We start from the raw sequence: 23,269 nt of genomic DNA, 5'->3' as shown, positions 1-23,269 counted from the left end.
CCTCTTGTCTTGTTATACTTCCTTGTTTTACTGGAGCACATTTTCCTGGGAAAAGGGCACATGGGCAGAAAGTTTAGAGAGATCTAGCCTCTCTGAAACTCCTTCTATTTGATAAAGTATAGAATTCTCAGTTGAAACTAATTTTTGCCGTTCTAAAGACATTTCCCTCTCATCTTCTCATTTACACTGTTGCTCTTAAACCTGTTGACATTGTATGGTACATTGTACATTACCGATTTTAGTCATTTTCCCCCATCCCTTCCTTCTCGGGAACCTTTTAGTACCTTCCCTCTCCCTGGGATTTTGAAATTTCATAATTTGGTTTGGTATAGACCTTTTTGGTGTGTTTCTTTGATATTCTGTTTTTTTCTTCCAGGTTCCTATTATTCAGATGTTGGAAGTCTTAGACTTACCAGATCGCTAACTTTTTTCCCCTCCTGCTTTGCATTTTGTCTTTTTGTCCTGCTTCCTGGAGATTTCCTTGACTGTGCTCTAATCCTTCTATTGAATATATTGTTTTGTCTACCTTATTTTCAATTTATAGAGTTCTCTTATATCCTGTCATTCTTTTTTTCACTGATGCAATTTCAAGTTTTCATTTGCTCCTGAGTTTTTATCACTCCCATCAATTCCTTCTTCCCGTTTTGTTTTGTTTTTTTTTAAAGCGTCCTTATATTTTATTTTATTTATTTATTTTTTGGCTGCATTGGGTCTTGGTTTCTGCACGTGGGCTTTCTCTGGTTGCGGTGAGCTGGGCCTACTCTTTGTTGGGTGCGTGGGCTTCTCATTGCAGTGGCTTCTCTTGTTGCGGAGCACAGGCTCTAGGGCGTGCGGGCTTCAGTAGTTGCGGCTCATGGGCTCTAGAGCGCAGGCTCAGTAGTTGTGGCGCATGGGCTCAGTTGCTCTGTGGTATGTGGGATCTTTCTGGGCCAGGGCTCGAACCCGTGTCCCCTGCATTGGCAGGCGGATTCTTAACCACTGCGCCACCAGGGAAGTCCCATTCCTTCTTCCTGTTTTGATCTCTTACTTGTTGGGGGCTTCCCTCAAACGTGTGATGGTCCTTGGCTGTCTGTTAAGATCTAATTGGAAGCATCACTTGGACAACTCGTTAACTGATGGGCCTCACTGCAAGGATTTGGGGACCACGCCTCTGAACTCTGAGCCTGCCTTGGGTTCTGTAAGACAAACTGGTTTTCTTGTTCCTGTCCTAGTCAGCCTCTGTAGGTACCAAGGTTGTGCTTCCTCTGTTCTGCCATGTCAGTTACCACTCCTTTATCTAGTCTTTTCACCTTTCAAACATTAAAAATCATCTGCTGTTTATCCTGTCTTATGTATAGCTTTTTTAAAAAATGCCTTTAATTCTAATGAGATGATATCTGAAAGAAGGGGGAGAGGAAATAGATTTGTGGTCAGTCTACTCAAACTTAGATTTATTCTTTGAATATAGGTTCTGAGTTTGAAGTTTAATGCAATATAATTAACGATATTAATTCAGACAATATTTTTGATTATACCTATAATTAGAATATTATACTTTTCTACTAAGGCCTTGAGTATGAATTCTATTCAAACCACTCACCCTACCATATTGTCCATTAATGTGCAGCATAGATGGAGTATTACAGACTTTTCAGTGAAAGTCATTGATTCTTAATAAACGTATCCAAAACTTGTGAAAAGGGGGAAGAAAAAAGTGAACTTCAGCTTTATTCTCTCTCTTTTTTTTTTTTTTTTCATTTATATACTTTTATTTGGGAATGTTTAAATCAATACAGAGAAAACGAAATTTCAGAGACAATGAATATCATTAGTTTGGATATCATTACTTTATTATAAAAGAAACACGGAAATTATTTACAGGATGAAAGATTTCAGAACTTCAGTGGCAGCTTCACGTGATGCCATTGGGGGAACGGGCAGCTTCACGTGATGCCATTTCAATAGTGACTTATTTTAGTCGACATATTTTCCAAGAATGTCACCATCTCTAAATAAGAAATAATCCTTGTCATCTAGAACTACTTTGGTGCCTCCATATTCTGGGAGAAGAACTTTATCTCCAACTTTCACACTAACTGGTTGAATCTCTCCACCCTTTCCTTTAGAGCCTGATCCAACAGCTACTACCATTGCTTGCAATACTTTTCCTTGCGATTTTTCTGGAAGCATAATGCCTCCTTTGGTTACAACTTCGGGTGCACTTCTTTCAACTAATACTCGGTCAAAGAGGGGAAGAAACTTTCTAAATGCCTGTCCTGCCATGACTCGGGTTGCCGCACTTCGTACTCTCGCTCTCTCCAGCTTTATTCTTTTAATGGGTTAAAATCAGAGGCAGTAGGCACAATAGGAAGAGTCATTGGGTGGGGGCAGGATTTCAACAGGTACTTGACCTTTAATGATAAGCTTTGAGGGTTGTTACTTACTAGCCTCCTAGGTATGATTATTTTCTAGTCTTCACCATTAAACCTGCAGTCTACTAAGCAACCTTTCCCCTTATAAAGATTGTAAAAGTCCATGTATTTTGTCCTTAGTGCTGAATGAAGATAAATACTCTTCTTCAGTGACCAATTGAAATAATACCTATGAACATTAAACTGTCAGTAGTGTTTTTTGCTACTTGTTTTTTTTTTTTTTTGTATTTGCATTTTATACCCTTATGTGTGTCAGTGCAGTTTATTGAGGTTGTGAGCCAGCAATGGTAAAGCTTTAATCATAAGGGACAGTTATCTTAAATTTTCAAGCAAGATGAGAGGAAAGTAATCTGCTGGCAGCTAACATATCTAGGCTTTGCTCAGAGGCTTCGATTCTGCCATCCTTTAGTGAACACTAGATGCTGGAAAGTTTGAATAGTTTCAGGAGTAGGCCTGTGGAAGTGTTTCTTTTGTAGGATCGAGCCAGTAGACTGTAAGTTGCTGATACAACTTAAATGAGCCCCCATAGGATTATAGAGCACATCTAATTAAAAATTTTAAATGTTTTAGCAGTAATATTTCCAAAGACAAATCAATATACATTCATAATAGAAAAAAAAGTTTTTAATAGAGGAAAACAGGATAAATAGCACCCAAAGCTCTACCAACTAGTCTATATTTTGGTACATTTCCTTACTATTTTTATTCCCCTCATATATATAGATTTTTGGTTAGAATTGACTTTTATTACGTGTAGTGTATGTCATATTATACCCTAATAGTAGTGACCTTAAAAGATAACCTGCTTCGTTTAGAATCAAAGTATTTGAATGAGTGAATTTTCATTTTTCATGCTGTATCTGTTTTTTGAGATTCTAAAATTACACATTAACCAAATAGCTTAAGGACCATATCAGAGTTTTAGTTTAAAACATTTCTAGCTTGAAGGAGAAATTAGTCTTCCAAATAGTGATACTGTTTCAAATATGTTACATCTAGAACTTTTTGTTAATAAGGAATAAGTGGCTTTGCATAAAGCATCTGAAACAAGCAAAATGGTGTTTTATATATGCCATTTGGATATTTCTGATTATTGGATACTGGCAATTTTTATTTAAATGCTCTGTATTTTAAAAAGCATCAACTAGATTTTCTCCCTGCCTCACCTTTCATGTATTTGTGGAGGACATTGATGGGAGAGTGTGACAGCATGGTGAAAACTATTTTATATGAATAGGAGGAAGGAAGGCTCATCTGAATTAGTAAACAAACAAAAACCAAAACCAAAACCCAGCTTTAAAATTGTTCGTATTCTGTGGTATTAAAGAATGCTACTCTTCCTTCCAGTGGCTTTCAGTGATTGGGATTTGGTTATTGGCCTTACTTTAAGGAACAGAGTTGTCCTAACATAGTTTAGGCCATTTTAGTATTTGACTATTGCCGTGTTCATGGGCTCTTCACAAATAAATGGATACTTCTAAAGTGTTTTAAAGATAGTTCATTCTCTAGAGGGTCTCAAAAAGTTCTTTGTCACCTATCCAACACCACTGTAGATAAATTCTCACGAATTTGTACCTTTAGTAAGATTTACCTCCAGTTGTAACTGATCTTAAATAATTTCTCAAACACTTGTCGAATCCTAATTTGTCCCAGATTCTGTGCTCAGTAGCTGGAGGTAGGAGAAGAATCTTCCTAACCTGGAGAAGCTTGTTTACTTAAGAGGGTGGTACTATGCAAGCAGCTGAGACCATGGAACAGTTGGTAAATTAGATGTGTGAGTGTGCAGAAAGTGAGAAGTTTTGTGGTGTGCCTGCTGGCAAAGGGATCCTAGAGGCAGATGGGGTCAAGCTTGCTGGGACAGGAGGAAGAAAAAGGCATTGCAGGCAGAGAGCAGCATGGGTGAGGCAGGAGTGTCAAATAACACGTAGAACAGAACTAGTACAATTTTGAAATGAATGGCAAGTATTCTCTGAGGTTCTCACTTGAGTAATGTAATGGCAGTCTTACTTAAACATGAAGTGAGAAGTTAAATTCTCAGAGTTGTTTTATCCGTTTTTTTTGGATGCGAGAGAATCTTTAAGCAGTACCTTTTTGTCCTCCAGATAAGGAAATTGAGGCCCAGAGAGACTTATGGCCCCCAGCTTTTTAGTGATAGAGCAGCCCTGGCATGCCCAGCCTCTGATTGGAAAACGTTTGTTTCGTCACACTGTCTCCTGAACATTTATTATTGGTGTTCATTTACTGCAGTGAAATGCTCCTACATCGGTATTATATAAAGCATTACGTTTTATTGTAGTAAATGAATAGAAATAGGAAATCTCAGCTGCATTTCATTGCTTAAGGAAAAAACCCTGAAATCTTATTCTAAACTTTTTACATTATTATAAAGGTAATTTATAATAGGTGCTTGCCAGGTTTGATTATAGGTACTATATCAAGGCAGCATTTTAGAACCCATTTCTCAAAGCTCGTCTGTGGAAGTCAGAGTATAGAGGTTTCCCATAGAGCTGCACATGATATCACACTCAGGCAGTTCATGGAGTGTAAGAAAAATCTTAATGCTTTATCGTTTGACATTTTAACCGAGGAAAAACACACACTTGATAGGTTTAACTTACTGTGACATTTTCTTCTATTTCCCTTCCCCTTCAGGTATCTCCAGGGCAGCTTACTAAAAAGTATAGCTCATGCTCAACAATATTTCTAGATGACAGCACGGTCAGCCAGCCTAATCTTAGAACCACAGTAAAATGGTGAGTACAAGTAGGTTGCCAAGGGCTGAGTGACAGACCCCCTTATCGCTAAAAGCATCCTAGCCATACATAAGTTCATTCATTTGAATTGTCCTTTTCAGTGATCAGGTTAAAAAACTGGTGTCAACTATAGATTGATTTCAAGGACCTAAATATGAATTTTCAGTTTCCATTTTAATCTTAGAGCGCATGATAGAAGGGAAAGCCAGTTAGCAAATAAGAAATCCCAGAAAAAGTATAAATCTTTATTTGACGCGTTTCTGTTGCTAAGCCATTGTTGAACACAGTGAGAAAGAGAGGTGCTTTTGATTGGCTGTTTCTAGAGACAATTATTACTGTATGAGTTGTAGTCCTCAAACAACGTGCACTACTTTGGAAGCTGCTCTTAGAAGAAGGAACAGCTTGTCCCCTGCTGGCACCAAAGCGAATCTGCATTTAAATTTAATTGGAGTTTGTCAGATTTATCCCACTGTGCTTTTTTTTTTTTCCTGCACTCTTTCTGTATGAAATTTTACTTCTCCTTCCTGTCCCCCAAAGAGGGGGAGAATATATCAAACCAGTCTTAAGAAATACACACTCAAGCTTAATTTCTTTGTAGATGAAATTTGTTCAACTGAGGTTTTAACTTAATAGACACATTTAAGTTTTGTTTATATATATATATCTCCAACACACTGTATCACTCACAGCAGAGAACAATAAAAGAGGTGAGGTTTCGGAAACATGGCTGTGGTCAGGCTTATACTTAAGGAGACACGAACAGTGTCATGATGATGGAAACTATTCTTTAATTTCTGGGAGCACCTCATAGTCCACAATTGGAGATGCACTTTCAAAACACCCTAATGATGAACCTTTCAAGCTTATTTAAGAGAAAAAAACCAAACGGGATGCAGAGCTTCTTGCCTCCTCCCTCGCGGTTGTCCACGAAACATTAACATCTCCTTAGGATATGAATGTTGATTTTCCAGAACACAGTTTGGGAAATGCTATTTGAAAATATTAATGTCCTTATCCTTAATTTTATTTGTTGTCTTAATTTTATAAGCTAATTGTATTTTTAATTGGTTTTTAATGTGCCAGCTTTTTTTTTAGCTATTTAAATTCTCAGTAACTTCTACTTTAATTAAAGACAGCAAGTTCACAGTCATAATAATGTAACTTTCCTCTCTTGCTTACAATAATAGTTGCAGTCAAGTCATGTTTCAGCAAAAACTGAGCCCCATCTCTAAAGTCCTGAGTTTGGGCACTTATCACATAATCACTCAATGTTTTTCTTCAGCCAAGACACTGAATCTGTGGGTACAAAAACCACTCTACTTTGGCTAGAGTCGCAGCTTCTTTTGAATTCAAAAGAGTCTGATGTCCAGTATATAATTCAAAAGTACTTTGAAAGTAAACCTTGCTCAGGGACTTCCCTGGTGGTGTAGTGGTTTAAGAATCTGCCTGCCAACGCAGGTGACACAGGTTCGAGCCCTGGTCTGGGAAGATCCCACATGCCGCAGAGCAATTAAACCCGTGCGCCACAACTACTGAGCCTGTGCCGTAGAGCCCGCGAGCCACAACTACTGAGCCCGTGTGCAACTACTGAAGCCCACGCACCTAGAGCCCGTGCCGTGCAACAAGAGAAGCCACCACAGTGAGAAGGCCGCGCACCACGACAAAGAGCAGCCCCCGCTCTTGGCAACTAGAGAAAGCCCGCGCGCAGTAACAAAGACCCCATGCAGCCCAAATTAAGTAAAATTAAATAAAATTAAAAAAAAAAAAAAAAGATTTACCTTGCTCAGACAAGAAGGTTTCATCCTTTTTTTTCCCGACCTAGTCTAATTTTTGGAAGTACAGTAAATTTTAATTTGCTCTCATGAAGTTTTAGAAATGATCATTCATCACATTCATTATTGGTGAAATAAAGGTTTACTGAGAAAATTAATAGGGCCAATTGGCTTTTAGGAATGATTTTGAAAATGTTTATCATGGGGTTAGTTTTCAGTGGGGTAGCTGTTCTCAGTGGGGTAGGTGAGCCTTATTAGAATCACTTATGCAACTTTTCAAGATATATGTTTCTGGATGCACAAAGTCCACCCGCCTGCCCCCGCCTCCAAGACACAGTGTCTGTGTGTCTGTCTGTCTGTCTGTCTCTCTCTCACCCACGCACACACACCTGTTGACAAGATGGGGAATGATGTGAAGCATGATTATATGGACAAAAGCATCCCGAGTGATTCTCCGATCTTAACCCTAACTCATTCATCCCTAAACTTTGCTGCACGCTGCAGTCATCTGGGGATCTTTAAAAACAGTCCTGATGCCCAAGTCATACCCAGTGCCGGTTAAATCAGAACATCTTGAAGCAGAAGCCAGGCAGTTTTTAAAGCTTCTCAGATGATCCCAGTGTGCAGCTGAGCTTGGGAGCCACTATTTGGTTAGAGGGCAGGAGAAAGAGAACTGCTTCTGATAATTAGTGGGACCTTAGGTAAGTCAGTTTTAAGCCTTGGTTCCCTTATCTGTAAAATGGGTGGTTTAATTAAATGTCATCTACGGTTCAGTGGTCCTTTCCATCATAAAACTTCTAATGCTGTGATTTTAAAATCAATTTGAAGATGAAACTTGGAAGCACTATAGAAGTATCCATCTTTGATGCTAACGGTGTTACAGGCCTTTATACAAGTGCTAAGATTCTATAGACCTATTCTAAAATTCAGATTTGCCTTCCCTCAATTATTTTGAGTTTCATTTTAGACACTGAGAACAAAGGGGAGCATATAACTTAACCAGAGAACCCCTTTGTTGCCTAATATACAACATCTGTGAATAACTTAGGAATATAGTAACTTAAAAAAGACTACCTAAGGACTTGTATCTATCTGTTCGTTAATACTTTATTTAAAATAATTTGGAAATACCTGTCATTAATAGGATACTGTGTAGTATTATGCTGTCTTATTAGCACTGCTTATTTCAGGATAGCTAGACCTATCATCAGTTTTGTGGCTATAAAATTTTGCTATTAAATTTTCTAATAATTATGTAAAAGTGATTTGAAATCATTTTGGTATAGAGCACTTTTATTATTTACTTTTAGGGAAATAATGGAAAACGGATGGGTAGGTGGATAGCGAACTAAATCAACTGAAATGCAGGGGCTAACAAAACAACCACACACACACACACACACCCCCACACACAAACTACTATATGGCTTAAATTTAAGCATGTGTATAGATAGATATAACTTGTACAGGACAGAAGGTTTTGTGGGTAGAAGGACAAATGACAGGGGACATATGTAATAATTATAATAATCAACCAAAACATGCCTTCTAACAGCATATCTAGCATTTTGGGTCTCCTAATGTTGCTAAAAGCTGAAGAACCTAAAACAAGGGGGAAAGCACCCATGTGGTACTGTTCTGAATTCGAGGATTTCGGGGCCACTGGGCCTCTGGAAGGTCTTCCCTCCTTGCTAACCCCTTTTTAAAAATGTCTTCAGGCCTGATATGATAAAAATCAGTGATGACAATGTATTTTTTTTCCTCCACAGTATGACCTTAGCAATATATTACCACATCAAGAACAGGTGAGCTCTTTTGAAACCTATCTTGTTATTCCAGCTAATTAATTTACAAGGTATCAAGTTTAGTGTTAGGTAATAACTATAGATGTTACTGGCATAAGCTTTTATTATTAGAGTGCTTTTATTACAATATAGAAGTGAATCATTTATTTTTCTCTTAGGACCCTTAATTCTTAGGTTACTGAGCATCCCAAAGAGTATTTGTTTATATGGGTTATATTGATAATTTACTGTATTAGAAATTGAAATTGAGAATTTAAAAAATTAAATTCATTGTATATTAAAACAGGGTGTGCCTTAGCACTACTGAAATTTTGAGCTAGATAATGCTTTGTTGTGGGGTGTCGTCCTGTGTGTTATAGGATATATAGCAGCACCCTTGGCCTCTACTCACTAGATGCCAGTAGCACCTTCTTCCCTCCACATTACGACAACCAAAACTGTCTCCAGCCATGGCCAGAAGTCCCCTGGGGGACGAAATCACCCCTGATTGGGAACCCCAGTGTTCAACATAAATCATTTTTTTTAATGAAAAATAACTATTTTCCACAACAAAAAATATTGAGAGAAAAGTATCTCCTCAATAGAAGACAGCTGATTCTCATATCTATTCTGTCTTCAGTCATTTGTTTTGAAGAAACAATATGAAGAAGATCCAGCCGCTTGCAGATATATAGTTGGAAAAAGGTGTATTTTTAAAGCCTTCAGATAATTTGGTATATTCTTTGATACTGTACCAAAAGTCTGCATGTGCTAGTTTCTTAAATTAGTTAAAATGGAATTCTAAATCATATCAATGAACTTGTAATAAATACTATGTTAAATTAATACCCATTGATCTGTCATGCATACTGAGTAGATCTTTTTACCTGTACCTGACTTTATAATATTATACATTGGTCATTTGGAAAGTATTGGTTCACATTTCTTTAGACAGTGTCAAAAACTCACTTTTGTTAGTATCACCACCAGTCTTACCAGAAAAGTCTTTTAAGTGTTGAGAAGTTGTCAAGTTCACAATCGAAGGTAGAAGTTTTCCAAAACTCCTGATATTTTTAGCTTGATGGCTTGAATTTTATCATTGGCAACAAATAACTTTAGAGTTATTTTCCTTGAAGTGACAGGCTCACTTTGTTCATTTTTGAAAGAATGACTGTGTCAGTTGTACATTCAAATAACGATGGTGTTCGATGAAAAAAGTGTTTCAAATAAAGATGGTGTTCTATGAAAAAAATGACTTACCGCCAAGTCACAAGTGCTTTTCCTTAACACAGCCATATTTCAGTATGTAAAAGTGCTTAATGCATACTTTCCACTTATTCAGAATATTAAAAAGAAGGACCAAGGTTTAAGAACACTATTAATTTTTACTCTTTTATCAAGGATGTTCTTCAAGCAGATTTTTTAACTGCAAGTGGCAGTGAATAATTGAATGACTTCTAATTCAGTTTGGTACCACTGCCTTGATTCATGCTCAGAAACCAGCAGTTTTACCCACTTTTGCTTTTATACATCCATAGCAAATGTCACACAATGTGAAGGGCAGGTAGTGTCTTAGTATTCTTATAAAAGCAGTTTTGACCTCTTGGGCCTCCTGAAGGAGGGGATAGGGGAGAATCCCAGAGGCCTGCAGACCACATTTAGAGAACCGCTGTTCAAATGAGCGCAGTGTATTAGTGTGGTGAAATTTTAAATTAAAAAGCCTGGTTTCTTTTAAAATAAAAAGACAATTACATTTTTAACTCAAACTATTTAAAAGAGACAAGAAGAAATACACAATAAGGATATAAAGAACTAAAGAGAAAAAAACGGGAAAAAACCATGAATCTCATATTCACATTGATTGAAGTGAGAAGAATTTATTGCCCACCACCACTGCTTCATAAAATGTTCTTGCACATTCCAGTGTGAGGTTAGAGGGGTGAAAATATATTGGTTTACTAGCATTGCCTGTTAGGGAGGGTCAGTGCTTATAGAGGCAACTCTGGCTGGTTGTTGTAGAAAAGGTTTCACAGAACTTGATGTGCTGAGTAAAAATAGGTCAGGAAACCTTTCTAAGGGTGGAATCCAGGAGAAGAATTTATAAAACTGTTTGCTTCGTTGAAGGTTAAGCTTCCTCTACCCCTCTCTCTACTCCTAGCCGATATTTTACTAAGATAGTAAGTCCTGAATTAATTTTTTAAATGCACATTCTTATTTTATAGAGTTGCAGATAGATCCTTGGATATTTTTGATGAGAGATTACATCCACTCACAGTAAGTGTCAGTTTTATTGAAGTGGTATTTTTCTCTTATACAGTTGTGTTTATTTCATGCTGATTTGCTTTGAAATTAATTACTAGAAGAAAATTACTTCCTCCAGCTCGAAGTCAAATTCATCTTCCTTTAAGTCTTCTTCCCCACGCCATGTTGTGTCTAGTCATTTTCCCGAAGGCGTGTTGTATAAGGGGTTGATGGATATGAACCGAGTTGCACTTTGTGTGAATAGTGAGCAGGTAAGTAAACATACCCAAGTAACAGAAAATGTATCTTTTTAAAGGATGATGTTCCATAGCATCAAACAATATAAATATTTGTAAATAAACCTAATATGATAAGGCCTCTAAGAAGAAAATTAGAAAACTGTTTACATTTTAAACGAATTAAAATGACAAAGTTTTAAAATTCACTTCTCCGGGTGCTCTGTGGCCACACGTGGCTGGCGACTGCTGTACAGGACAGCACATTCTTAGAGCCTTATGGTTACAGGACACTGGAAATGTGTTTTCAAAGTTGACTACAGAAAAGTATGACATATGGTGATCAGCAAGACTTTTGAGCCTAAAAGTATTGGGTTGGCCAAAAAGTTTGTTTGGTTAGTGAATATATTGTTCAATAAAATGCTTGGTGAAAATGAAAACTGTGTCTTTTATTTTTACTTAAAACCAAATGAACTTTTTGGCCAACCCAATAGTTTACATTTGGTTAGAATTCTGTGGGGAGGAACGTGGAAATACATAAATTTTCTGCGGTTGTGCCTGTATTTTTCTTTAATGAATGGTGGTGAGTACTGGATCACTGTGGTATTTTAGGATCCCATTGTTTAGATTTAAAAGACTACAAGACATGTCACCCAATCAGAATTATTTTAAGGGGCACGTGGGCCCAAGTGTGAAGACTGCTATCTTAAGGGTACTTTTAAGTATTTTTCTTCCGTGGATACTTAAATTGCATTTTTTCTCCCTTCAGCGAGAAAAGATTCCAGAGGAATACTTCGAGCATGATCCTGAACACAAATTCATTTACGGATTTGTTCATACTCTTTCTAGTGCCGCACAGCTAACTGCTGAAGGTGCAGTAGTAACTTTGGTAAGATATTTTTTCTTTCATAAAGCATCTGTAGAAATTTCTGTCTTGTACACATGGTATGGTCCTGTTTTTCCCAAATGAAAGTAGGTTCCTGAAACGATCATTAGAACTTTATTAAGAGAAACCTATCAAAAGAAAGTAAAGTATACACATTTGAGCTTTAATCATCATTATGATTTAAAACGTTGCCATTGCTTTTCTCATCACAAAACAATTGCTATTAAAGGCAGCAGGAGAGATTTCTGGTTTCTCCTTCCACACCTGAGGGGACACACGCACGCACAGTGCACACACGCACACACAGACGACGCGTGTGGTGGTGGTGGGGCGGGGCAATCACTGAGCGCTCTGGTCCACAGGCAGAAACAGGTTCCGGGCAGTTTGAAGCTGAGTCCCAGACTGCACTGCCTAGGCAGTTCTGATGTGTGTCCTGACTGAGAACTACTGCCCTCAGTTCTCTGTTCCTTGGATAATGGATAATGGTGTTAACCATCCCTGCTGTCCTCTTATTGCCTGCATGTGAAGTTGCCCAGGACTAGGGTGCCAGTAGGACTTCAGAAGGCTTTACTCTAGTTAGCCTGCTAAGCTACAGCTGTGTAAGGACCTTTTTGTCATCCATTCCTAATTCCTATGGTAAGATTTTATCATTTGAATAATAAATCATATTCAAGTGAGAGGTAGTTGGGATTGTTTTACTCCTCCCTATAGCAAACCTGTAGGGGGGAAAGTCAGCTGCGTGGTCTGCAGGGAAGGAATACTTAGGCCACTCACTGCCTGCTCCTATCAAGGCAGAATTTAGGACAGGAGGCTTGTCCTTTTGAAAAGAGACCCCTCAGTGGGTACTGGATCAGACACAGGCCTTTTCTTGGCGCTACAGGCCACTTGGAGTGCTTAGCACATGCTTGAGAGAGGCAGGAATGGTGCTTGCATATGGAGAGCTAGGAAATGCAGGAAGGAGAGTATTTGGGTTGGAAGAGGGGCATTTCTTTGTAGCCAAGTTAAGCTTGATGTACCTGCGAGACAGCAGAATGGCAGTGTCTAGTAATCATTTGAATATATGGGATTGGAGCATGAATCTGAGCTAGAGGGAGGGAATTAAGTGTAGCTGTTCAAATGCAGAGAAAGTATGTAAAATAAAAAGTGGGTAGAAGATAGATCCTACTAGGGACTGTCAGCACTTAAGGGACAGATCCCCAGAGGAGTGGCTACAGTGGTAGGAAACCCAGCAGAGAACCCTAAGAGGCACCAGGAGAGGTTCAAGAAGGAGAGTATGGTCCAAACGCTAAATGCTACCAAGAAGTTGCTCATGTCATAAATACCATGTCACTGAATACCTACTCTGTGTCACTTTTCTACATGTGGGGGGTGGAGGAGAGAACAAGTTGGATAAATAAAGTTCTCGCCTTTATGGAGCAAGTGTGGAAGACGTAAATTTTTTTTTTTTTTTTTTTTTTTTAATCGGAGTACAGTTGATTTACAGTGTTGTGTTAGTTTCAGGTGTATAGCAAAGTATAAGTGTTTTTTTTTAATGAGTGTTTTTTAAAAGATGACTATTTCAAGTGGTGGTAAAAACCATGAAGAGAAAGCAAGGTAAAGGGATAAAGTGATTAGAGGGGCTTACTAGAAAGCTCAGGAAGAGCCTCTTTAAAGAGGTAATGTTTGAACCCAGGACCTGGCTGAACTGAGGAAGATCAGGTACGCTGGCATTACGGGCAGAGGGGACAAGTGCAAGGCTCTGAGACAGGAACTTGTTCTGTGTGTTCAAGGAAAAGCAAGGTGGCCATTGTGATCCGAGCGGGGAATGAGGGAAAGAGCATAGGTGATGAGGTCACGGAAGGACAAGGCCGTACCGCACAGGGCCTCGTAACTTGCAGGCCACGGGAAGAAGGTATTTGTTTGATGGGAAGCCTCTGGCAGATCTGGAGCAGGCGCATAAAGTACTCTTAATTTAAGAGGCTCTCCTGGCTGCTTTGGGGAGAACAGACTGTAGTCTGTTGGGAGGCAGAGAAGTTAGGCAGTGGCAGCGATACAAGTCAGAAGTGACAGACAGAAAAGCGGTCAGGGTACCAGTGAAGGTAGAGATAACAAGAAGTCCTAACAGATTGGAGCAGGATACACTCAAGTGCAGGTTTTTGGTCTCAGCGACTGGGCGTGTGGCAGTGCTCTTTCATTTATGAGGGAAGGCCTGGGGAGTGGAGCTCTGGGACGAAGAGCTCTGGGTTGTTTGTGTGAAGGCACCGGTGACCACGGCAAGAGTAGTCTCTGTAGAGTGGTAGCAGCAGGAGGCTGACTGAAGTGGGTTAAGGAGAGGATGGGAGATGAGGAGCTGGCCTCAGGCCTGAGGACGCCGTCTAGGGGCAGTGGGGGACAGGCTGGGGACATGGAAGCATTCACACTGGAGGAAGCCTCTGACAGAGAGGGAGAAGTTGTTCAAAAGGAGACTAACTGTGGGCACAGTGCTCTGCAGAAGTGAGGTGGGATCAACTTCATTCATAGGAGAGTTAGCTTCAGTGAAAAGAAAGAAATCTCGCTTCCTCCGAGACAGGAGGGCAAGTGGGATAAATGAATATCAGCACGTGTACCAAGTTTGCCAGTACAAAGGTGAGAGGAAGTTGAGAGATTGCCAGTGTCGTTTCAGTGCCTCTGATGAGTCCCATAAAGTAGAGAGTTGAACCTTGCGGGGAGAGTCGTTCTTAGGGTACTAGAGAGTGCTGAGTTCTTTGGGGAATGGGAGCCGAATTTCACTAAGAACATATAATCTCAATACCCGTGTTTGAAAACACAGTAGAGTTTGGAGGGCATGGGCGAATCTGAGCTGTCAATCTGATAACCCTTCAGAGAGTAAACAGACTCTTTCAAACTGGACATTTTTCTTTTTGTCAAATGGCATATACACTCTTCTACAGAGGTAACAACAAATCACAGCTTACCTCTCTAATCTTTGCTCAGCTGTTAACTCCATCCAGTTCTTTGTAGGGTAGACATTTGATACATGTAAAAGAAACCGTGAAATCATCTCACAAACCGGCAGGTTTAGAGGAGCCCCAGGGATACAGACACAGGCAGGTCTTCCCACCTTAAAACCAAAAGAATTGACTAAGCTGCAGATTATGTAAGACAGAAATGAATAATGAAATGATAATGGAGATGTGAAAAATTGGGGCTATGAAAAGGACTACCCTTTGTATGCATGTGTGTTCCTTCAAAAGGCACTAAAATATGGGAATACTTGACAGTTGTAAAGCCCCTTTGTACTGCCTGTCCTGCTGTGCCACGCAGCAGCCACTGGGAGGCTCTCTTGACCACCAGTTTTTATCTTCAAGTTCATGCCACAAAAGGACTGGTGACTGACTCTGAAGAGAAGGTAAAGATGTGCTCAGTCTTACCAGAATTTTACACACTCAAGCGTTATGTAAAATCGCCATGCAACCACCACCAGTCTTGTAGTTAACATTGCACGTGATAGGCACTCAAGCATTTACTGAACAGTTGAAGTCGACACTGGGCTGTATGTGCTGCCCTTGACAAGTGGGAAGGTAATAATACAATGCGTGTCTTTAGAATGCCCTTTGCTGAGATGTCCTTTCATTCCTGTGACCAAAATTGGGTTGGAAATTCACACGGGCAGAGTAGAAATATCAGACTCACAGAAATATCTGACTTACAACTGTGACCTGGCCTCTGGCCTTGGCTTGGCTGAGCAAAGTCTTTGTAGAACCTAGGAATAAAAGGGGTGTCAAAAAGAGATGAAATCTGTCATTCCTAACAATTCTTATCACAGCACTTAAACTGAACGAAAATCAAAGATCAGTGCTCTACTTTTGCAGGTTTACTTAGAAAGGCTTTTAACTTATGCTGAGATCGACATTTGCCCCACTAACTGGAAAAGAATTGTTTTGGGAGCCATTCTTCTTGCCTCCGAGTTTTGGGACGATCGGGCTGTATGGAATGTGGACGACTGCCAGATCCTCAAGGACGTTACAGTTGAGGACATGTGAGTTTGTAAGGTTACCGTGAACTTTCTAACCATTTTCCAATACCTCATTTGCTCTCATAAAGTTTACATTTTTAAGAAATGTTACATTTTAAGAAAGGTTACCTTGTGCAGAGAGCTGAAATAGACATAAAATTACAGCCTTCTTTCTATCTAGCTGTAGTATAACAATTTGTATTTCCCCTCATTCATTGGTAGGTCTTGATGTGTTATTGTTGTAATATTCTGCTTGAGAAATTGAAATTATTTTTCTGGTGGTTTTTGCCAAACATTTTACAAGCTCACTACCAGAGCAACATGGTACAGTAAGTAACTTGACAGCTTTCTTAAAGCTGTCTACCAGGTCCAGTCCATTTTTAAGGGGCACATGCCTGGTCTTTGAAGCAAGTGGCCACTGTTAAGGTCTTAGGGCCTCTAGACTACTGACAGGTTATAATTTCAACCTGAGTCACACATTGTGTATTTGCTTTTGCTGGTCTTTTTCTCCTTTTTATCTGAGGTTCTGTTGTTACAGAAACTATGATGTACAGGTAGCCACATATAAAGGTTTCAGATCCCTGTGTTCCTGTCTCCTCCCCTAAAGTCTGCTGAGCTAGGAAACACCTACCTCTCAGGTCGTCCGGGAAGCATCCCTGGGGCCTCACCCAGGGCACTCAGCAAACACAGCGGCACTTTGTGGGGCCTTGAGTTAACTAGGCAGGTTCTCCTCACAGATGGCACGCTCACATTGGCATGAAACGCCAGGCTTCCAATCTGGCTCTGGTGAAGGGCCCCAAGGGTGGGAAGCAGGATGAGCCAGAGAGGTAATTCCAGCAGACTCTCGAAGTGCCCGCTTGACAGTGAACCTGTCTTTGTGGGTGGCATTCAGGAAAATGTGAAAGGACACCTCTTGATTATATTGGACAGCAGAGGCCGATCAAGATGGCAGGCAGGGGCAAGAGTTTGTTTTTGTTACCTTTGCCCCTTACCCTAGATAATTCACAATTACCAAAGTGCATATTTACAGCTGAAGCGAGGAAAGCTGTGACTAAGAGAAGGGACCAGTGACTGTCAGTAGCTGTCAAAGTGGCTTTTGGTGAAAATGCCCACTTTGGTGATCATGTAAACCAGGTGGTCGTGGTGATATTGCTGGTAGCAATCTTAGCAAACAGTGGAACAGCAGATAATGAATTTGAAATGAATAGAAGTACTTTTGGAAGTTGCAGAAACTAAAGTGACGTTGACCAACACTATCATCAGTCTTTGAACTGGTCCCTTGAAGGAAGGAAAATTTGTAATCGTGAACACCATCCCTGCCATGATGGCAGCTGAAATTTTCTCAGAATCTGCAGCTGAGCTGACTGGGGCTCTGGTTCCAGGTACAACATCCGAGAACATGCAGGGAAACGTGTGGGTGTTCATAGACATTGAGCCCAGGAGCATTGGCGGCACTGTCCAGCTATGAAGAAACTAATTCTAAACAACGCTTTTCTGTGTAGAACGGAGAATCACCAGGAGTTATGTTTATAATAGGCTGCTTTTGTTTATGATCTTTGGGAGTTGGAAAGCATTACAACAAAGTGTTTAATACACATTTGTTTCATCCCTCTGCTGTTGACTACTATTTGTAATGGTCTCATTTTGAGTCTGAATTGAAAAATTGCTGTCTATCAGCTTTTCCTTAAAACTTTCTAACATCTCTGTGTCTTGTTAAATATATATTTCCCTTCAAAAGAGTAAGTTAAACTGAGCAGCTGCTGTTCAGACAGTTTGCTGCGCCTGTAAGTGGTAGGCTCTTCAGCCACCTAGCCATTTACAAACAGCAAAAAACACAGAAGATGCATATTCTGTAGGCATAATGCTTTTCTTCAGTGATTAAAGCTCTATTAATAGACATGTTAATCCTATGAAGTACTGTATTTCCACACAATTAAAATGTATTAGTGGAGAAAATATAAAAGGGATAGTGAAGTGCATTTATTCCTGTAGTAAATTAAGTCCTGATTAGCTGATTATCAAAACATTATCTGATTTACATTTCTATAGACTTCTGGCCGTATGAACAGGAAATTAATTTTGGAAGTAGGTTCAGTTAGGTTTAAAGTTCAACAAATGAGAAACCTCATTTCTGCTCATACTCTGCTCTCCATACAGGAGAACATGGAGCATTTGTTGATTTATCCAATGGATAAAATATTAACACTTGAAAACCAAGAAACCAAATGTATTGTAAAATAAGCCACTTGCATGTTTGTTTGGGTATTTATCATTTTTATCTAATCAACTCTCTAAAGTGATTGCTGTGAAAAGTGGTAAGATTTACTCTAACTTTATATTTATTTACTTAAACATTTGGCAAGCAAATGGCTGGATATGGTCATATAGCAGAAGCCTGCTCCCAGCACTCTACTTTCCCACTTCATTGAATTCGCCCTCTGTGGGCGTGTGCAGTCTGTCCTGGCAAGGGGCGGTAGGTCTGAACATTCTGGGCTGCTCTCCTAACACCGGGGGCAACAACTGCTCTATCAGAGGTCGTATCGTAAAGTGGGTTTAGTCTAGCTGAGACATAATCTTACTGCCTTCCTAAGCTTAAAAAGTGCATCCTGTCCTGTCATGGTGACGACAACTCACCCTAGTAAGGTTTTAAGGTGAACAGAAACTTGCATTATGCCCTTTGACACAGCCCCATGCACGGGGTGGGGGTGGGGGTGGGGGGATTCCCTTTCCCATCGAATGTAGCTTATTTATTTATTTACTTGAGATGAATCCTTGTTGCCTCAAGAGTTTTCCCCCCTCAGAGATAATAGCAGTGGCTCTCGATGGATCCATTTGTTGCCGTGGTGATGTGCCCACTCCTTTTGTTGGCTCGTCTCTACTTCAGTAAGCCCCTTCCTGTCATCAGCCCGGTGAAAATGTCTGCAAGTTCTTCAGAGCTAATAAACAGCATACATCATTCCTTTCAACTGATCACTAGAGCGGGGCCTCGTGAGTGAGTGTGGAGCATGAATCGTACAGCTGCACTAATGGAACTCTGAAGAATGAGCCCCTGAGTCAGCAGCATGAGTGCATAAGAGGGCCATGACCTCTTCCCCCTTGTCCCAGACTCAAAGTGCTGGGACGCAGAAAGGACCACAAATAGCTGTACCTTGTTTGCACATTAGGGTATTAATCCAGCTGGGTAGCCATTATTGGTTTCAAAACAGTATTTAGAGCCATCCTAGTAGCTCAGAAGGGTATTTTTGAAGATAGCCCAGTTGACTAAAATTGTCCTGTGTTGGTTTTGTCTTCTCCTCCTCCCCCAGGAATGAGATGGAAAGGCACTTCGTGGAGCTACTTCAGTTTAATATTAATGTTCCTTTCAGTGTGTATGCCAAATACTACTTTGACCTTCGCTCCTTAGCAGATGACAACAACCTGAATGTTCTATTCACTCCTCTTAGCAAAGAAAGAGCACAGAACTTAGAGGTAAGGCTGTGAAATCACTAACTGGGGTTTTCTGTCAGCCACCGAAGCCACACCTGTAGCTAAATTATATTAAGCAGTGATTAGGAAAATGGAAAGCTGTTAACAGTTTGAAGAGCTTATTGACCCGTTGGCATCATATTTCCTGTGTCTTTTATGGTTTATACAGGGATCCCACATTATAAAAAAAAAAATTGTCTCTTCTGTAACCATAATTCAGAATACTTTCAATCATATTTAATCTGTTCTTAATGGTTTTCCATTTGAACCTCTACACTTACATATAACCATACATGAATAATTTCTTAAAATTGTATCCCTAATCAGATGTACCTACAGAATCTACTTACCACTCTTAACTGTCTGTTTTTTTTTTAATAATTGATGTTTTGGACTATTTCTACTGTCTTGATATTTTTAATAAATAAATAAATGTATTTATTTATTTATGGCTGCATTGGGTCTTCGCTGCTGCACGCGGGCTTTCTCTAGCTGCGGCGGGCGGGGGCTGCTCTTCATTGCGGTGCGCAGGCTTCTCATTGCAGTGGCTGCCCTTGTTGCAGAGCACGGGCTCTAGAGCGCAGGGTCAGTAGTTGTGGCGCACGGGCTTAGTTGCTCCTCGGCATGTGGGATCTTCCCGGACCAGGGCCCAAATCCGTGTCCCCTGCATTGGCAGGCGGATTCTTAACCACTGCGCCACCAGGGAATTCCCTCTTAACTGTTTTTTACTCAGCTTGCAGTTCGTGTGTGTGTGTGTGTGTGTGTATGTGTGTGTGTGTGTGTGTGTGTGTGTGTGTATCACAGTTCAGTCCCATGAGTTTATTAGACAAAGCATCCGTGGCTAACCTGAGAGACCTATACTTGGAAGGTATAATGTGGATTCAGATACTGGATGTAGAAAGTACATGAGTTTTTAATATAAATGGTAACGTACATGGAACAACGTAATACTTATGGCTTATGATTTTTGGTGGGTATACAGCAAAATTCACAACTGAAATGAACACATTTAAAATTGATACTTTCTGTGGTACCTTGGTGGTACTTTAGAATAAGATGTTTTTCTACCATAATTTATGTGCAAGTGAAATAGCACCTTTCAGCGCTTGTCATTAGACCTCTCCTACCTTCAGCACATACCTACCTGATTAAAATTTTCTTAGAGTATGTAATAACTAATGAAAACTGAAGAGAAGTTGAATAGCTGAGTAAACACTGATTTTGCCCAAGTGTATGTCCATTACGTTTAAGGATCACGTGTGTAGGTAACAGATGATATTGCTATTAGGAGCCTATCATTAGGAAGCCAATTTTTAAGTAACTCTAAGTTATTAGGGCAAGTTACCCCTTGCCCCAGCAATCTAATCATAGCCCTTAAAGGTTATTACCTTAGGGAACTGTCAGTTAGTGTAGATATCAGCTATCCAAAGTAGCAGTAACTATGAACTATCTAAACGAATGGAGATGTGTGGCTTATCAATGATGCTTTTTTTGTTTTTTTAAGGTCCGAACATTTTTTTCCCCCCCTAATTATACCTATGTTCTACCTGATTGACTTTCCTAGGCCATTTCCAGATTGTGTGACGACAAATACAAAGACGTGTGTAGAGCTGCTATGAGAAGGTCTTTCAGCGCTGATCATTTCATTGGTATTCGGCGCTCCAATGCCATCCTCTCTTAAGGGAGAAGTGAGGGGTTGTAACATCATAAACCCCTCGAAACAAAGACTGGAGAAATATCACCTCTCCTGCTCAGAAACCAGCAAAGTTAGTATTTTCACCTTAAAGAAAGACATTGAATTCAAGAGACTCATGGACAAGCGAAGATTATGCTCATAGGAAAGAACGGGACCTCGTCAATGTAACACGCTCTTCTGTCCTTTTTATTGTAAACAGAGTTACAAAAACCACTCCAAAGCTAAAAGCTCCCAATCCACGCACAGATATCTGCTCCCAATCCATGCACAGATATCTGATAGCTGTGAGCTATGTGAGGTTTTTTAATTAATAGTTTAAATTTTTAGACTTTAAAGACACTAGCTATATAACTTCTATGTTTTTCTTACCTCACTGTCCCATACTGCTGCATATTCCTTTAGAATCAGTGCAGTATTACCATCAAAAAATGGGACTCCAAAAAAAAAAAAAAGTAAAAAAACAAAAAAAGAAAAAAAACCAAAAAAACAAAAAAAAAACAAAAAAGAAAAAAAAACAAAAAAAAACAAAAAAGAAAAAAAACACAAAAAAAAAAACAAAAAAAAAACATGGGACTCCTAACAACTCATAAAGCCAAACTTCGGAACAGACTGTTGTAGCATCGTTAGGTTTTGCAGGGTTCTTCCTCCCTACTATATCATTGAAGCTGCTAGTCATTATTGGCAATCAATTTAAACCAAAAAGCTGCTGAATAACACATGTCATCCAAATTCTTTGCAGGCAGTACTTATTAGCATATTAGCATGTTTGCGATCATAAACAGAGAAAGTAGGTTATTTCCTTCTATTGGGTCCGTGCTGCATTTCTTGTTAACTATAATGGTGCTTCTGATTTTGTGATGATTTTCCTCTTTGTTATGTACTTGTGTTAAAGGATATTTTCATAATTCCAGCCAACATGGTGGTCCAGTAATTAACAAGCCGGTGATGAAATAGAAGGTGTCCCAAAAGTCTTAGAACAATTTTAAGCTTTAATATAGTGTGCTTGGATACTCCAGAACAGTGTCGCAGAAGTATAAATGCTAGACTGGCAAAACATCACTTGAAACTTTAATCGAATTTCTTCTAAACTCATTTACTTTTGTACATTTTAAACATTAAGCTTTTATTTTTTTATTTTTTATTTTTTTAAATGAATTAATTTATTTAATGGCGTGTTGGGTCGTTTCTGTGTGAGGGCTTTCTCTAGTTGTGGCAAGCGGGGGCCACTCTTCATCGCGGTGCGCGGGCCTCTCACTGTCGCAGGCTCTCTTGTTGGGGACACAGGTTCGAGCCCTGGCTTGGGAAGGCCCGTGAGCCACAATTACTGAGCCTGCGCGTCTGGAGCCTGTGCTCCGCAACAAGAGAGGCCGCGATAATGAGAGGCCCGCGCACCGCGATGAAGAGTGGCCCCCACTTGCCACAACTAGAGAAAGCCCTCGCACAGAAACGAAGACCCAACACAGCCATAAATAAATAAATACATAAATTTTAAAAAATAAAAAATAAAACAATAAACGCTTAACGTTTAAAATTTACAAAACTAAATGAGTTTAGAAGAAATTCGATTAAACTTTCAAATGATGTTTCGTAAATTTGTGGCATTTATACTTCTACAAGTATCAAAGCTTAAAATTGCACTAAGACTTGAGGGGATACCTCCCCTCCTCTTTTTAAAATAGTCCTTTGCAAGGCTGGGCTGCTTACCTGCTTGATCACCTAAGTTTCTTTTTTCTAGATTTGGTGAAGGAATTATGAACAACAGTGTTAATTCACATGTAATAAATTGAAAAGAACTGGACCCTAGTAGTAGTGACAGGAGAGTAAGTGATACGAAACAGCTTTTCTATCCTGTGTGTTAACCTGGCTGTAGGTGTCTCACTTCAAGTTCTATGTAAGAGGAAACATATAAACCTTAGGAACCCTTACCTCAGGCTTTAAAAGGCAGGGAGGGGCTTCCCTGGTGGCGCAGTGGTTGAGAATCTGCCTGCCAATGCAGGGGACACGGGTTCGAGCCCTGGTCTGGGAAGATCCCACATGCCGCGGAGCGACTAA

General features: G+C 39.7%; 1 protein-coding gene across 1 annotated transcript in view; it reads left to right on the top strand.

Annotated features, from left to right (window-relative positions):
* The window catches only part of LOC309662632 (cyclin-Y-like protein 1), a gene marked incomplete at its 5' end in the record, with an annotated part of 34,344 nt that extends 12,339 nt beyond the window's left edge, over positions 1 to 22,005 (top strand). Inside the window, 5 exons of the mRNA XM_082465545.1 lie at positions 8,706 to 8,741; positions 11,967 to 12,086; positions 15,914 to 16,080; positions 19,362 to 19,524; positions 21,086 to 22,005. Of these exons, the coding sequence (XP_082321671.1) occupies positions 8,706 to 8,741; positions 11,967 to 12,086; positions 15,914 to 16,080; positions 19,362 to 19,524; positions 21,086 to 21,202 (603 nt within the window). The 3' untranslated portion in view covers positions 21,203 to 22,005. The remainder of the gene's footprint in view (positions 1 to 8,705; positions 8,742 to 11,966; positions 12,087 to 15,913; positions 16,081 to 19,361; positions 19,525 to 21,085) is intronic.
* Positions 22,006 to 23,269: the final 1,264 nt, after the last annotated feature.

Source organism: Balaenoptera physalus (genome assembly GCF_965194825.1).
Source record: "Balaenoptera physalus genome assembly, chromosome: 6".
NCBI classification, from domain to species: domain Eukaryota; kingdom Metazoa; phylum Chordata; class Mammalia; order Artiodactyla; family Balaenopteridae; genus Balaenoptera; species Balaenoptera physalus.
This window is presented reverse-complemented; position numbering and strand designations above follow the sequence as displayed.